The sequence below is a fragment of the Phaenicophaeus curvirostris genome, chromosome 1 (genome assembly GCF_032191515.1).
Source record: "Phaenicophaeus curvirostris isolate KB17595 chromosome 1, BPBGC_Pcur_1.0, whole genome shotgun sequence".
Classification (NCBI taxonomy): Eukaryota; Metazoa; Chordata; class Aves; order Cuculiformes; family Cuculidae; genus Phaenicophaeus; species Phaenicophaeus curvirostris.
This window is the reverse complement of record NC_091392.1, coordinates 58,232,943-58,247,685: the sequence shown is the minus strand read 5'-3', so window position 1 is coordinate 58,247,685 and position 14,743 is coordinate 58,232,943. Positions and strand designations below refer to the sequence as shown.

At 44.0% G+C, this 14,743-nt stretch overlaps 1 protein-coding gene across 2 annotated transcripts in view; it reads left to right on the top strand.

The window, feature by feature from the left end:
- Nucleotides 1-14,743, top strand: part of CREB3L2 (cAMP responsive element binding protein 3 like 2) — a 77,758-nt gene that overhangs the window by 19,147 nt on the left and 43,868 nt on the right. Inside the window, exon 1 of one of the 2 annotated variants that reach the window (XM_069858728.1) lies at nt 5,207-5,236. The exons of the other annotated variant lie outside the window; for it this stretch is intronic. Within the exon in view, the coding sequence (XP_069714829.1) occupies nt 5,222-5,236 (15 nt within the window). The 5' untranslated portion in view covers nt 5,207-5,221. Of the gene's footprint in view, nt 1-5,206; nt 5,237-14,743 lie in introns of those variants that run through there. 2 annotated transcript variants of the gene reach the window in all.

Below are 14,743 nucleotides of genomic sequence, written 5' to 3'. Positions count from 1 at the left end.
AGTAGAGTATAGTAGAATGTGGCACCTGCATGTTATCAAGATAATGCCTAACTACTGTGTTTAGATAACTTTAAAGAAATTTTTGAAGTGGAATGTGCATCTTTACCTACTTATGATTATGCCTGGCAGTAAGGGAAGGTGAAGATCTTGCACTTCAATATTGTAGGATTTTGCTAAATGGAAGGATACTTGAAGAAGAAAGCACGAACATGTGAAGCATTTTGCAATCTGCCCCTGTATATGCAGTGCTTATAATGTGACTTAATATCTATTTATTAAAATAAAATCATTCCTGTTATGAGTTTTCAATTGTTGCCAACCAGCTGTGATCCTAAAGAGCTTGAACAATGAGGGAACTACACTGCTGTTGAACAGAAGATGCCATCCAAGTGACTTGTCCTATTCATTAGGCATAGTGTGGGCACTGCCTTGGTGAGGAGACACAGACTGGTAGCTTGTGGAAGCTGGAGCACTAACACTGCTGCAGCGGTGACATCCCAGCTTGTCATGCTGTGTAAATAGTGAGAGAGGGATTCGTGCCTTCGGAGTGCATCTGTGGTGTGAGTGGGTGGTTGCAGACTCTGCTGGCTATGGGAGGGCAGCTGAGCAAATATTTTACTGCAGTTGTCACAACTATATATGGAAGACCAGAGAAAAAACACTGCAGTGGTCAGGCTACTTACCAAAAAGAACCTCGGCTGAATTTTCTTTTCCAGTTGCTTCAGAGTCTCTTGATTATTTCTGTAGTAAGAAACAAGTCAGGTACTTTGTGTCTGATGGATGGCAAATAATCTGGTGATGAGTCGATACTTTAGTTTGAGGCATCCCATGGTGATCATAAATGAGCATAAAGTACTTTGCCACCTCGTGTAGTTTTTTTGTTGACATTTTGAAACATCATATGGTAGAAGCAGATGTTTCATTCAGTATGAAGACTGGAATAGTTGTGTGTGTGTCCCCTAACATACAAGTGTGCAGACACTTTGGAGGTTGCAGCATTGCTAGTCCCCTCCCAGGACTCACAGGGACAGCCTTGTAGGTACAGCCTGCAGGATTGATTTTGCTGATTTATGGTAGATCTGACAGCTCCACCCATCAGGGTTTCCAGAGTTCTGGTAAGCAGCCTGCAAAATCTTACTAGGCAGTTAAATTTTTTGTTGCAACATTTTAAGAGACAATACATTCTAATCAGGATGCACTGTAGCCTGAGCTGATTCAGGCTGATCTGTGAGTTCATAAGGATAGGGAACAACAGTCCTCTCTAAGAAAGAGCAGTTCACACTGGAGATAAGTATGCAGTGCAAACTTGGATAATATGTCCATTTTTTCACTCAATATGATCATGGGATGACAATTCAGTTAAATTGGTCTTTAAAGTGCATCTTGACAGAAAAAAACATTGTGAAGTCTTTGTCAAAGCTCAAATCACTCATTTCTAAAATGTAAGAAGAATGTATTCATTGTGGGCAACCTTTGATGATGTTTACTCTCTCTAACCTAGTTTTGGTTCTTCCCAGGGCTGAAGATGAAGCATCTGCTTTCCAGCCTTATACTTATGGATAGATAGATTTACGTATCCCAGTAAAGGAATACTCAAGCTCCTGTTGCATTTCCAATGCCAAATGCTGCTCTAGTTTGAAGAGGTCGCTTCTTGCATTGCCTTATCAGGAAAATAAATACTACCATGCCTTGCTGATGTGTTTTATGAAATAATTACAGAAAATGAGAGTTCTCCATATTGTTGAAAAAGATCTGCTGCAAGAATATAGGTCTTACTTTTTGTTTTCATAATGAAAGTGCATTTTTTTTTCACTTCACTAAAGTCCTGTGGACTGGACCTTAGCCAGAATGCGCTAATTGTTGCAACTAAAACACAAATTATGTCATTCATAATACCTGTAAAGGGAGCAGTGCTCTGTGCACGGTATTGCTATTTGTAGGGGACAGCTGCTACAAGGACATCTCTCCTGTGACGTTCGTCTTAACCTCTGATCTGACTTTTGCTCTTGGAGAAAAAACTCCTTTTGATCAAATGACGCTCCTTTTAAGAAGGGTCTGCTAATTGGTTTGCCTTGATGGGAGCCAAAGCCCAAGCAGACAGAGACAACCCGGTGTGTGGAAGGTGGTCTCTTCAGTAATAACACTGGTGCAGAGGCAGTGGTTGTGCAGATGTTGGGTGCGTAAGCACATAGGCCTGAAAAAGGCATGCTGGATTTGACTGGATTTTATCTTGTCATTGGTTGCACCACTTCAGATGAAGCAGAACTACACCTTCTTTGGCATCTTCTGGATTTGGTGACTTTGTAATGAAGGATTGATCAAGGGATCAAACATCGAGGGAGTGCTGCAGCTAAAAGGCAGACCTTAGATGCAGCACAGTCCAGGAAGAGGCTTCATGCCAGGCAGGCTGATACTCTAAGCAATACGCTTTTGAGAGGTTGGTAATAAAAAATCCCATCTTTCCTAAGGGAACTTGAATTGTGCAGGGCTCATTGCTTGGCCTGTGACTGAGCAACTGTTATAAAGTTGTGGAACCTAGCTGACCTCTTAAATGAGGTTTGTCCCAATCAGACAGAGAAGTCAGAAATAAGGCAGCAGTCACCCTTGGGAGAGAAAGCAAGAAATTAAGAAGTGACTTTGGCTCTGGTCAGGTGTGCTCTGCTGGGAAGGCTAGACCCCTTGCTGGCCCCTTGGATGTGCAAGCGTAACTGAACCTGGAACAGCTCACTTGTACAACTCTGCCAAGGTGGTCTGTGTTAGCTTGAATAGCAGACCTCAAGTCCACCTTGATAGAACTGGACTGGGGCAACAAATGTGGAGTTAACCCTTCTTCTTGAGGGAGGAGCAACCTCTGGCAAGGGTGATGACTTCTGTCGAACGTGTATAGTAATCCAATAGTTTCTGGCAGAAGGACACACGTCTCTGCAGGTTATGCCTGTTAAACAATTTTATCTCAAAATTCCCAGCGACACAGCAACACTGGGATTTTCTTGGTGTGGAGCACTGATGCTGCAGGATGCTGAAAAAAGGCTGAGACAGATGAACCACACCTTTTGGTGGAAGAGATAGGATGTCAGGTCAGGGTGTAAGAGACCGCATGTTTATGAACTCCTTTTTCCTTTAAAATCTGGTGTGGTGCCTTCAGACTCAGTATTGCAGTTAGAACGTGCCTCTTTTTTGCACTCAGTCGGAGTTTTAATAATAGAGCTGGCATATCTGAGTAGTTTGCCTGTGACTTTGCCAGGACTTGCTCTGCTTTCAAGATGTGCTCTCATCCATTGCATATGGGCAGCATTTAGCCCCTTGAGCTGTAAAAGACAGGTTGCCAAAATAAGTTTCATAGCTTGATATTGTTATAACACTTCTCCCCGCATGCTGGGTTTCCAGGCGTGTCAAGAGTTTTCTGAAATGTGTTCCTTCAGTTTTTTTCACACTGGTTTGTGTTGTCTGAAAGCCCTGCTTTCTCCACCACTATTGACAGAGGAAACTGACCTCTCAGAGTTTGAAAAAACCCAACTGCTACACAAAAATAAAGGTAAGATAAGACTGTGGTCATCCAGGCTGGAAGGTGGCCCTCGGAAGCCTAGGAGCAGGGGAGCATGCTGTCACAACACTGGCTTTGTCCCTCCTTTCCCTCATCCACTTAAAAGGAGAATGCAGGATAGAAAAGAAAAAGACAAAAAAGAAACCAACTCCTCAAAATACTGAGCCACGACAGATTGAGGAAACTGAAGCGTGCAATTAAAAAAAGCTGCGTGCGCCCAGTCACAGACATTCCTGCAGCTGCAGGCTCCTGGCGCGGTATCCGGGCTGGCTGGACCCCTGCCAGCCCATGCCCTGGGCTGGGGCTCTGTTGGGGAGCTGTCGGTGAAGGAAGAGGCTGGGATTATTGCTCCTTCTCCCCAGGGTAGTGATATGGGGTTTCCAAGGTCCTGCCTGTGCTCAGAAATGGCTCGCTTTCTCTGTTTACGTGCCGTGGACATGCTGCACTGAAGGAAGAAAGGGCCTCAGAAATCCATCTGAAAGGGAAACGGAGCACAGCCACCCTCCAGCGGGGAGCCCACCTCTGCTGTACACCCTGTCTGCACAGTCCCTGCTCTGTGCGCCTGAGGTGGAGCGATTTTACGAGTGCCTCTGTGTTTTGTTTTGGGTTGGTGGGCAAGGAGCAGGGGTCAGTGCCAATAGTGAGGCTTTTGAGACCCTGGGACCGCTGAGCCTTGCATGTGTGTGTGACTTTTAACCAAAACCTGCTGAATCTGTACGGTTTTATTCTACTGAAAGGATGATTTAAAGCCAGGGCAGCGTTAACACATCAGTGACCAGCAGTTAAACGTGAGGTGTGAGAGGGAGGCTGGGGATTTGGTGAGGTGACTTGTGGGGTTGCTCTTGCCTCTTCTGGGGCACAACAGCTGTGCCTTGGGCCAAAGAATCAGTGAAGCTGCTTTGGGTACATACTTGGTCTGGTTTTGGCTGTTTCCAAAATGCAGCTCCTCTCAAGTTGGGTGTTGGGTATGAGAGACACTGTATTTACTTTATTTATTAAAATAAATGGCTTAGCAGCACAGCTCTTGGTATTACTCTAGAACAGCTGCATCACAGAATCATAGAATCACCAGGTTGGAAAAGACCCACTGGATCATCGAGTCCAACCATTCCTATCAATCACTAAACCATACCCCTCAGCACCTCATCCACCCATCCCTGGGAAGGTGACTCATTTTTTAAAATTTAAAATACATGTTTTAAAGCATATCCAGTGACAGCTGTGATGGGAGCTGTGGCAGAGTATTACTTTCCCGTGCAGCCTGCGTCCAGTTGTCTGTCTTGCATCTCTGCTGGAGGCTGCCCTGGGAAGAGGTGTCCAGGCTTTGTGCACAAGTGTGTTAGCTTACATTGCTGGGGAAGAAGAGTTCCCTCCTGTGAACAGAACTGGCTGGGGTGAATGCTCCTTCTGCCATTATGCAAGAGCGCTAATCCTGCAGGGGGCTGGAGAACACGTGTGTCTCAAAGTAAGGCTGTTTTTCTGGATTTTTTCCAGAACTTGTTTGTCTGAGCTTTCAGGCAGTGACTGATGAGTGTGGGTATCCTTGGGCTAGGTGGGTATCTTGTGCAAAAAGCACCTGAGGCGCATGGAGTGGCTCTTGGTGAAATGTCATCTCTTTCCCCAACGTTCCCAGGGCTCTTCCCATCACAAGCAGTGTGCTCTTGTGCCACCATCCACATGAGGCTGAATGAGGTGAATGGCCGCATGACCTTTTCGCTGCTACAGGTTATCTTGCCAAGGACGAAGCATGAGTTTATCAGCAGGCTTGCCTGTGGCTGTTCCTGCACCGGTTATACAAGTGTCCTTTTGATTTTGGGATAAGAAAAGAGTCATTGCCTTAGGAATTTAAGTGCTGAAAAGCCAGATAAGGAAGTGTGCATTCCTCACCTGCTCCTCAGCTGTATCTTTGTGCCTCTTTTCTGCTGGTCTCATCACTGTGGGCTTTAGCAGGTCAGAGTTATGGTTCTCGTAAGTCCTAGCACGGAACCTCTCTATAGTTCTCCTTAGCTGGTTGATTTCTTCCCTAGACAAAAGGCCAACTCCAGAAGGTACCAGGGGCTGCTTATTGCTCTGGGTGCCCCTCTTGGAGTTGTATGGTGGCAGTGTTGCCTAATAATAGGAAGCTTTATTTATGATGATGTGGTATGAAAAGTCCTATCAAGCTTTTGTTCCTACAGCTACAGCTCTGTGTATATGGCCTCTATTTTACCAACAAAAAAGCCCCAGGTACAAATTTCTACCCAATTTAACTGACACTACATTAGTCAGAGATTTGAGCAATGTAGACGGGGTGAAGAGACTAATCTCTTCTACTCCTTTCTGCCCCCTCCTGTTTGTCTGGCAACTGATAAATTACTGCATACACTGATTATACTGAAATCTGGATGGTCCATTTAATGTTTCTGTTGTCTTCATCTGTTTGCAGGCTTTTCTGCGCGTGGCTGCCTGTCCCCATTAAGATTAAACTGGAGGCTTGTGTAACTGGATCCTATTGTAGGAAAGAGCCATGGCATCCTTGTATAAAGTGCTCTGGTGGGCTCCTTTTATGAAATGCTACCCTACTGGACCTTTTGAAGTGTTAATAGATACTTTTTATTGCAGTATTGGAAAAATAAGGATGACTGGTAGGGAGGAAAAGATGGACAGCTGCGCTTTGCAAAATAAGAGCTGTTATTTCTCCACAGTGTCCTATGCTTGAGTTCCCAGTGTGTGCATACTAGCAACATACTGCTGTTACAGGACAGGTACAATTCAGCTTATGGAAATACCAGAAATGCTGACATACCAGTTGCCATTAGTGACAACCATGCTCATTTCTACACTTGCTGCAGAGCAGATCTTCCCAAGCCATCTGAAACCACAACTTGTTGATAGAATCAGAGCGGGGATTTTCAATCCATTGGTGTTTTTGCACACCTAACAATTTTCTGGGGAAGTCTGTAGACTCTGCAAACTGGAACTTACTTCATGTTCTTTAGTTTCCTTTGTTACCCTTTGCAGATCTTGCAACCAGGGGGGAAAGAGGAGAGAATGCTCAGCAATTCTGAAAAACTGTTTTAGTTTTGGCATGTCTGAATCTTTGTTCTATTCTGTGTAAGGCATGGTCATTATCAACCTTAATTTATAAAACCTTCTTGTTCATAGAATTTTGCTGTAGTTTCTAGCAACATTGAATTTTGTTGTGGTCTTCAGAGAGGAATACCAATATCATCTCCATGTGTGCATATGCATCTTGAACATGAAGCCATCTTAGTCAAAAGTATATGAGAAAGCATTTGTTCTTACATGTAATTTAATGAATTATAAGTTTCATGTGGTTTTATGAGCTTTTATTTTTTGATGGAAGCTTAAGATGCTCCATGGTAACCCACTGAATGTCAGGTACTACTTTCAGTTCATCGGGACAGCACTTGTCCAGTACTAGATCTTCTCCCACACTGATGCACGTCGTGAAAACTTTGGTTTGTTTCTTTTACTGATGCTGAATTGCAGTGACGTGAGGTCAGTGCAGTTTCCAGCAGCCAACTCCAACCCCCACAGGAAACAGCAGTTTCAGGATCACTTCTTTTTTTTTTTTTTTTCCTTCTTTTAGTTAAAAACCCCTTTCTGATATCACACATTTGTCAGTGTACCTTACGCAACAGTTTTCTGTGTAAAATCTGCTGCAACTTTCAAATTCCTCAAGAGTCCCCTAGTGTTTCACTCTCCTTCCCTCCCAGTCCAGATGGTCTGTAGCAGATGCTCATCTGAACTGTTCCACAGCCAACGGCACCATATTAAAAAAGTGAACTATTTTTAATACTCACAGACACACACACATGTATCTGTGTGTGTGTGTATATATATAGCTTTAAAAAGCTCTGGAGTTATGCATTGCTGATAAGCAGTACAAGGTTCCCCCGATTATTTTTCTAGCTACATACCTGTGTTTCCCTCAAGCCAAACAAACTCATGTAGCTCTGGGAAGGAGTTTTCCCCTTGCTCAGGTGCTCTTTACTTGAGTGGCACAATGCAGGTGCTTGGCAGGCAGGGTTTCGTGTGGCCACGCACTATGGATGGCATACAAGCTTCACAGAAGAAATCGTGACACCTGAAATTTACGTGCAAAGTGTGCTTTCTGAGCTCCTGAGTTTGCTCTTTACCTCTTGGTGGCCCTCAAAGCCTGAAGGGTCTGTGTGGGTCCTTGCTTCCATGGCTCAGTGCTGCATCTAGCACCGTGCACCATGCCCTGTGACAAGGGGCTCCCTTTATGTCCCAGCTCTCTTCAACACATTTATGATCCTGATAGTCTCGGCGTTGAATATAGTGCAATCTCCCATGTTGCTGTTCTTGAAAGAATCACGAGAGGGAAGTATCATTTTGTTACTGCCCTTAGGTCTGTGGAATTGGGAGGCGAAGGGCGTCTTTGCGCCAAGGCATGAGAGGTCTGTCCCTGCTCAGGCCATGTGGGACAGCATGCAGCACATTCAGCTTCTGACCAGCCCTCTAACCACAAGGCCATATTTTTTTCCTTACAGCAGTGTTGACAGAGCCTGGAAAAAAACCCACTTTCTTCCCCTCCACACCCTCTTTTAAGCTCTGGGGTAACGGTTCCCAAAGCAGGGACTGAGGGGCCCCTGGAGGCTCCGGGCTTGTGCCAACTCAGTGCTGGGACAGGCATCTATAAGCAAGCTCCGTATCCATCCCCACACATCCCCCCAGGCTGGGCCTCCCCTTCCCTTCTCTGCCTGCTCACCAGGCACCCTGCACCTCCAAATAGCTCAAGTAGATCTTGGCTGTGGCTTGCAGGGGTGTGAGAGAGCGTTAGCCAAGATAGCATGGATGAGGGATTACGTGTGCCTGTGCTTATGCAATGTCTGAAACTTCCCTCCGCCTGTGTCTGTCCCTGGGATGCTGGCAGGCCTTTTTGGCAGTCTTGGGGGAGCCGTCTTCCACAGCACACAGCGCACTCACTCAATATATCCAATTAATTAAATTGCAGTGCTGCAAATGAAAGCAGCTTTGTTTGTGCTTTAGTGTTTGAGGGATGTGGACTGGGAAGATGCTGAGCAGGAGTGCCTGTGTATATGTTGGCTGGAGGTACTGCTAGAGCACGCTTCTGCTTTAGTGCCAGAAACTCACATTGCCTGGTGGGATTAATCTTGTAATTAATCTTTAAAACAGGATGAAACTCCCCCTTTCCTTTAAATGCTCTCTCTCCTTTCTTTCTGTCAGCTATTTGCTTTTCATATTTTTCTTTATCAGACTAAAAAAAGATAAGGAAGCTTTTTTCTAACACAAAATAAGAGCCAAAGTTACCGTGCTCTCTCTGTGTGTTTGAATGAGGATGCATATTACGTGCTTGTGTTTGTGCTCTTTCTCAGGTTTTAAGCAAGAATAAAGTAACTTGCCTTTTGATATCTTTGCTATGTGCAGCTTTCTGCTGCTGTGAACTTGGCATTTAGAAAGGACCACAGGCCATGGAGGAGATGCCCAGACACGTGCAGCTTTGCTAGCTAGGAGACATTATAAAAGAGACTTGGAAATGAGCAACTGTTAAATGACTTCTTTTGAAGACAATTCCTCCACGTGGAAGCTCTCTTTTAATTCCTCCAGGCACTTGCCTGGGCTCCTGAGGAATCTTCTGTTACCGCTGAAATCAGCCAGATATCTGTCAGATGTGGTTTGTTCTGAAATTAAACGTGGACTCTGAAAATTATCACTATTCTTTGTGCTTGTGAGTTCTCGCAGTTTGTTGCAGGTGCTTTGGTATGAATGCAGCCGACCCTTCGTTCCTGAGGAATAGATTGGTATCAAATGGATGGGGAATGGTTTGTGTGTGTATGTGTTGCTGAGTATTTGTATTTACAGCCCTTTGGTTGAGAAACCCTTGTGTCCAATGCAAGCCTGCCAGATTTTTCCTCTGTGACCCTCTCCCAGTCCTCTATGGAGATGCATGCAGCTCTTGGGGTGACGGCAAGCAGTAGGGGCTCCCCTTCCCCACCAGTGCTGGGGTGTCTGACATCCTCACCAGCCTAGCTGGGGCATGGGGAATAAAGCTGACTCGCTTGTGCAGAAGGGCTTGAGAACCTAGCCTTAAAAATAAACAACGGGAAAAGGCCTTCAGTGGGCTGGCGCTGCAGGATGTCCTGGCTACTTGAAGCTTATCAAGCACTATGTTTGGAGCTTGCTTGTGAGCAGGTGGGTTGTGCCTCATGCGAACAACCTTTGTTCTTAAACCTAAGTTCTTGAACTGTGTTCCCCAGCTGCCTTCCGATAAGGATATCAAGTTACCTGGAACATAGGAATGCAGAGCAGCATCAGCAGTTTTCCCAGTTCTGGGTTTATATCGGGTTCTCCAGAACATGCTGCTGCTCTGGTGAATAGCCTTGTTTTGCTGCAAGAAGGCCAAAGGAAACAAGTATGATTAATTAGTTTAGCCTTATGTAAATCATGGGCTGTAAAACTTCCCTAGATTGTTTCCTGTTTGAATTCATGCATATCTTTGTAGGGAAACCTCCAGTCTTCCATCGAGAATGTCTTGGATCACAAGAATTCATGCTGTTCCTTCATGATTGATTGTTCTCTCTCTTCTTAATATTGTGTCCCTTTGTAACCATGATGAAAGGATTTGGCTTCCACTTATGAACTTACGCTGCAAGTTGGTAGAGCTCTTCTCCAAGTCTTATTCCCTGTTTCGGTACTTAAATAAAGTTTATGATCTGCATTCATTTCCTCTTTGATGAGCTGAATGCATTGGTTTCTTTTTTTATCTGCTTTAATTTTGAGGCAGGATTCCCAGCTCCACAGTGATTCTTGTGATGCTCTGAATTTTCTCTGATTGTTTAATGTCCTTTTTTAGGAATTTGGTGGTATAAAATTGGAGCCTGGCTATGGCCATTAGCAGCTGCATCTACCGTGGGCATGGAGAAAATGAATTCCTGTTTCACATCCCTCTGTCTTCTGAAGTCCTCAAACTTGTTTATTCTGGCATGTGCAGGGGACACAGGTTTGTGTAGCAGGCTGTGTGATTGGCGTGAAGCTGTAGTGGAAAGCTGTAGCTGGGAGCTGAGCTTTACAGGATGACCTCCTTTTAAATATGAAGCCCATCTAAGAAACAAGTACAAACAGAAAAACGTCCCTAAATAAATAAAAAAGACAATTTCTGCAGTACTCCCTGCTGTTGTTTGGCTATGGGAGTCCTGGCACTGGCCCCACAGCACAGGATGACCATGTGAGGGTCCCCAGTGCTGGGCTGCTCCTGGGACTGCTTGAGACCTTGGTGCTCTAGCCGATGGGCTCAACCTTGGGATCTCTCAGCAAGGAATCTCTTGAATTCAAAGTGTAAGCACGTGTCTGCAGTAATTCCTGCCCAGGTCCACCTTTGTGTGTCCAGCTCTTGCAGTATCTGTCCCACGGATACTCCTTCAGCTGCATCTCTCCCAGCGTCCCAAGTCCTTTTTGAGATCTCTGCTTCTGATTGTCAGTCACCCGAGCATGACTTGGGACCTTTTGTTTTCAGCAATTAGATTTTTTATTTTTATTTTTTATCTTCAACTTTATTTAAAATGTCACTTTTTTATGACTGTTTACCAGGTACTCTGTATTTTGGTTTTATGACCTGACCTTTTCTTTGCTTGCTACTTCTGCTGATGCTACATTATCTGCAGAGTTCACTGGTGGTGATTTTTCCACTCAGGCTATTGATAAAATTTTGGGGCCATGAACCTATCCCGTGGGAACTCACTGAAAGTATGTGGTGCAATCAGCTGATTTGTGTTTTGCATCTGGAGATTTCTTATTTCTTTATCCCAGTGAATGTGGCCTGTTGACTTCCTATCACTCTGGCTTTGTTTTGTATGGCACCAAGTCAATTGCCTTACAAGAGGCAAAGTGTATTAAGCTTGTAATATTATTATAGAAAGAGATAAAATTTTAGAAGCTAGTTTGTCAGTTACTGTGGAATTATAAGCATAAAATAGATTTATCTCCCTTTTGTTCTCAGACGCTATCTGCTCTCTTCCTTTCTCCATCTCTTCCCTTAGCCAGGAATGAACAGTAGGTGGGTTAACTTGCTGTTACTTTGGTTGCCTTGTTTACACTTAAACATTTTCATACCGTTTCTTCCTATCTATCATTATTGTTTCATACTGAAAAGAGTTTCAAGAGCTCTTTAGAAGCTCTATTTAGACTTTTCAGGTGGATGTTTTCTAGGTCTGCTAATTAAAATGACTGGCTTTGAGTAGCTGTTGTTTTTTATATTCTCTTCCGTTATTGTTGGGACAAAAATCATTTCATTACCATCCTGTGGGATGGCTGTATCATCTGTTCACATATAAAGAGCAGTAATTCAGAACCGCCTCCTCCCAGGAATATTCAACTAAACATTTTGATCTTTCTCCCTCCTCCCCCAATAACTGCAGCCAAGTGATGGCCTGATCTATAATTAACATTCTTCTGGGTCCTGACAAACTCAGAAGCAATCTTTTTCCCTCTGAACTGTATTTTCTATTAACTCTTTCTTGTTTTCTAGGTCCTGAGGTATGTTGGTTCTCATCATCTTTTCCTTTCTTCCAGTAGCCCAAATATGTAATACTTAGAAATTTCAATGATAAGCAGGGTTGTTAGCCCAGTGTGTCTTCATCTTCACCTGCTGTGGTGAGATGGCAGGGTTTTAGATTTTTGGCATGTGCTGAATGTTCATTGATGATTTACGATCAGCATTGGTGCTTTCTTGGTTAAAGACCTTTCCTCTGGTTCTCTTGATTGTCTGTTTTATGGGGCCAGCTAGAAGAGCTTGACCATCTCATTAGTACTGCAGAGCATGGGCTTACAGAAATATTTGTTGCAGGAAAAGGGTTGGGTTGCACTGCCTGACAGCATGCTGATACTGCTCCACAGCCTCCATCTAGCTGACGCAGAGATGCAGGAATCTAGTCCCAGCCCCTGCTGAATCTCCTTTTCTTCTTGAATCTGCATTTTGGATGGAGAAGAATAAATGAGGATAAGTCCATTGGAATGACCACTTTAGGATGGACAGTTTTAAGTGACACGGCACAAAAGTCAGTAATACCTGGCAAGAATACACAACTGGGGATGGAGTAATTTCTTGCACAACCCAAATATACGGCTTATCTGCAGTAAGCTTGGTTTATTCCTTTGCAAGCATTGTGACTGTGTCTGCCCCTCCTGTTGCTTTCCTTCTGCTCCCTTGCTCTTCTGTCTCTACTCCTCTAGGGTCTTCATCTGCAGCTTGAAGGCTTCCTTCCTGATTCCGCTGATCTCCTTTATGTCCTGCAAGGTGATGACTAGCTTAGGCCTCTCTTTCACCTGCTTGGGAGCAAAAGTCTGGAAATGGAAGATACAGAGAGGGTACAGATGAAGGAGGAAGGTGCTCTGAATGGGGGAGGGCTAGCAAAAGAAGCTGACATGCCTGTTCACAGGCAAATGAAGGCAATGGTGGTTTGAAAGTTTCCCCAGTATTATGAAGACTTGTGAGAGGAGAGAGCGAGCACACATTACTAAATAAGCTGTTCCACTAGGACCTGGATCTCTGGAAAGAAGCATAGTGGAGAACTAAGCACACAACTTTGAGTTTTTTGGGTTTTGTTTTTTATTTAAGACTGATCTGGGGATACGGATGTTTCCACCCGCTGCTATTTTGGGTCCCGAGTATGCAGTACCACTCTATTTTTTTACATTTTTTTTTTTTTTATAAAGTTGACTGAAGTAATGTTTTCTGGTGCTGTGACAAAGGACTTGTCATAGGAAATTGGAATATCAGCTCTCAAGCATGGGGTATCTTAAAATAATTTGTCTAGACAAATGGTGTGCATACCGTTACAGCTTTCAGTAGAGCTTAAAACCCCCCTTAGTCTGTCTTGGACATGAATAAAAAAACAAGTGACTCCCACCACTCTTGTGATTATGTAAAATGAAATGCACCTTTCCTCAGAGAGAGGATGCCAAAGAATCAGTGCTGATGGAGGTACTGACCCATACAAAAATGAGGTGCCAAAATGATTTCTGTAAGTTCTGCACAGTTAAGGCTGTACAAGTGCAATGTGGGTGTCTTGAAGTATCCATCTTGTGGTACAGTCGACCACTGGAGGCAGATTCGAAACATAAGGCTTTTTGGTGTGGGATGGGTTTAGGCAGGCCTGGCTGATCCAAAGCAGCTTTAGTGTCACGTTCTTCCCCAGTATTGTCATCACCAAGTACTATTGCTCTGCTCTTCCTTAGCTTTCTGGGGCAGTAGATGATTTGATGTGAAGCATGCCTCAAAGTTGCAAGCTGGAAACATTTTGACAATCTGGGATGGGACATCTTTGATTTTCCCTGCTGTTGGCAAACTCTCGGTTCTGTTTGCATCCACAGTGTTTGGCTTAGCGTAAATTTATGGGAAGGATGAGAGATACGCCAGATCAAAACCCAGGATGTTTCTACTGAAAGCAAGGTATAGGACTCACTGGAAAGGGGTTCTTTAATGTAGTCATTTCTTCTGTTCCACTCTCTGGCGAGATCACATGATGAAACAGGATTTGACCTCAAACTGACGTTTTTAGTGCAAGGTACTTAATGTGTAATGTTCAGTGACAGCAACACTGAACACAAAGTCCTGCCAGCGTTGTTTCTCTTTCTGCCCTGATAGTAGATATCTGTGTGATAGAGGGGCCAGCAGTTTCTGCCGGGCAGGGTCTAAAGCCCGTGACAATGACGATCATTGCTAGCCAAGGGCTGCTGATCCTTGAGCTCTGAATCAGGCAGGGAAATTCATCTCCCAGGTAGAGTGACATGACCTATGGATTTCTTCATGTTTGTTTTGCAAAATCGCTCTTAAATTTTTTTCTCTCATTCCTGTGCTCAAGCACCTGTCTCTTGAGTTCAAGAAAGGGTGATATGTGCGTGATGTGTTTTGTCTTTTCAAAACTTTACATACCTCTGCAATTTTAACCATTATGTCTCTGAATTTTAGGCAGCATTTATAAAAGCAAACTCATATTTTCCACAATGAACTCAGGGAGTCTGCATTTAGGCACATAAAGAGATAGTCTAACTCCTCAAAAATTAAGAGTAACTAAATAAACACTCAGGAGCTTAAGTTCGTGTCCATTCTTTTCAAGCTGCAGCTTCCATGCTGCTTCTCTTAAAAACAAACAAACCCAGCAGAACCTGCCCAGTACTAAAATAAATCTGTAGAACAAAACCTACTAACTCTAC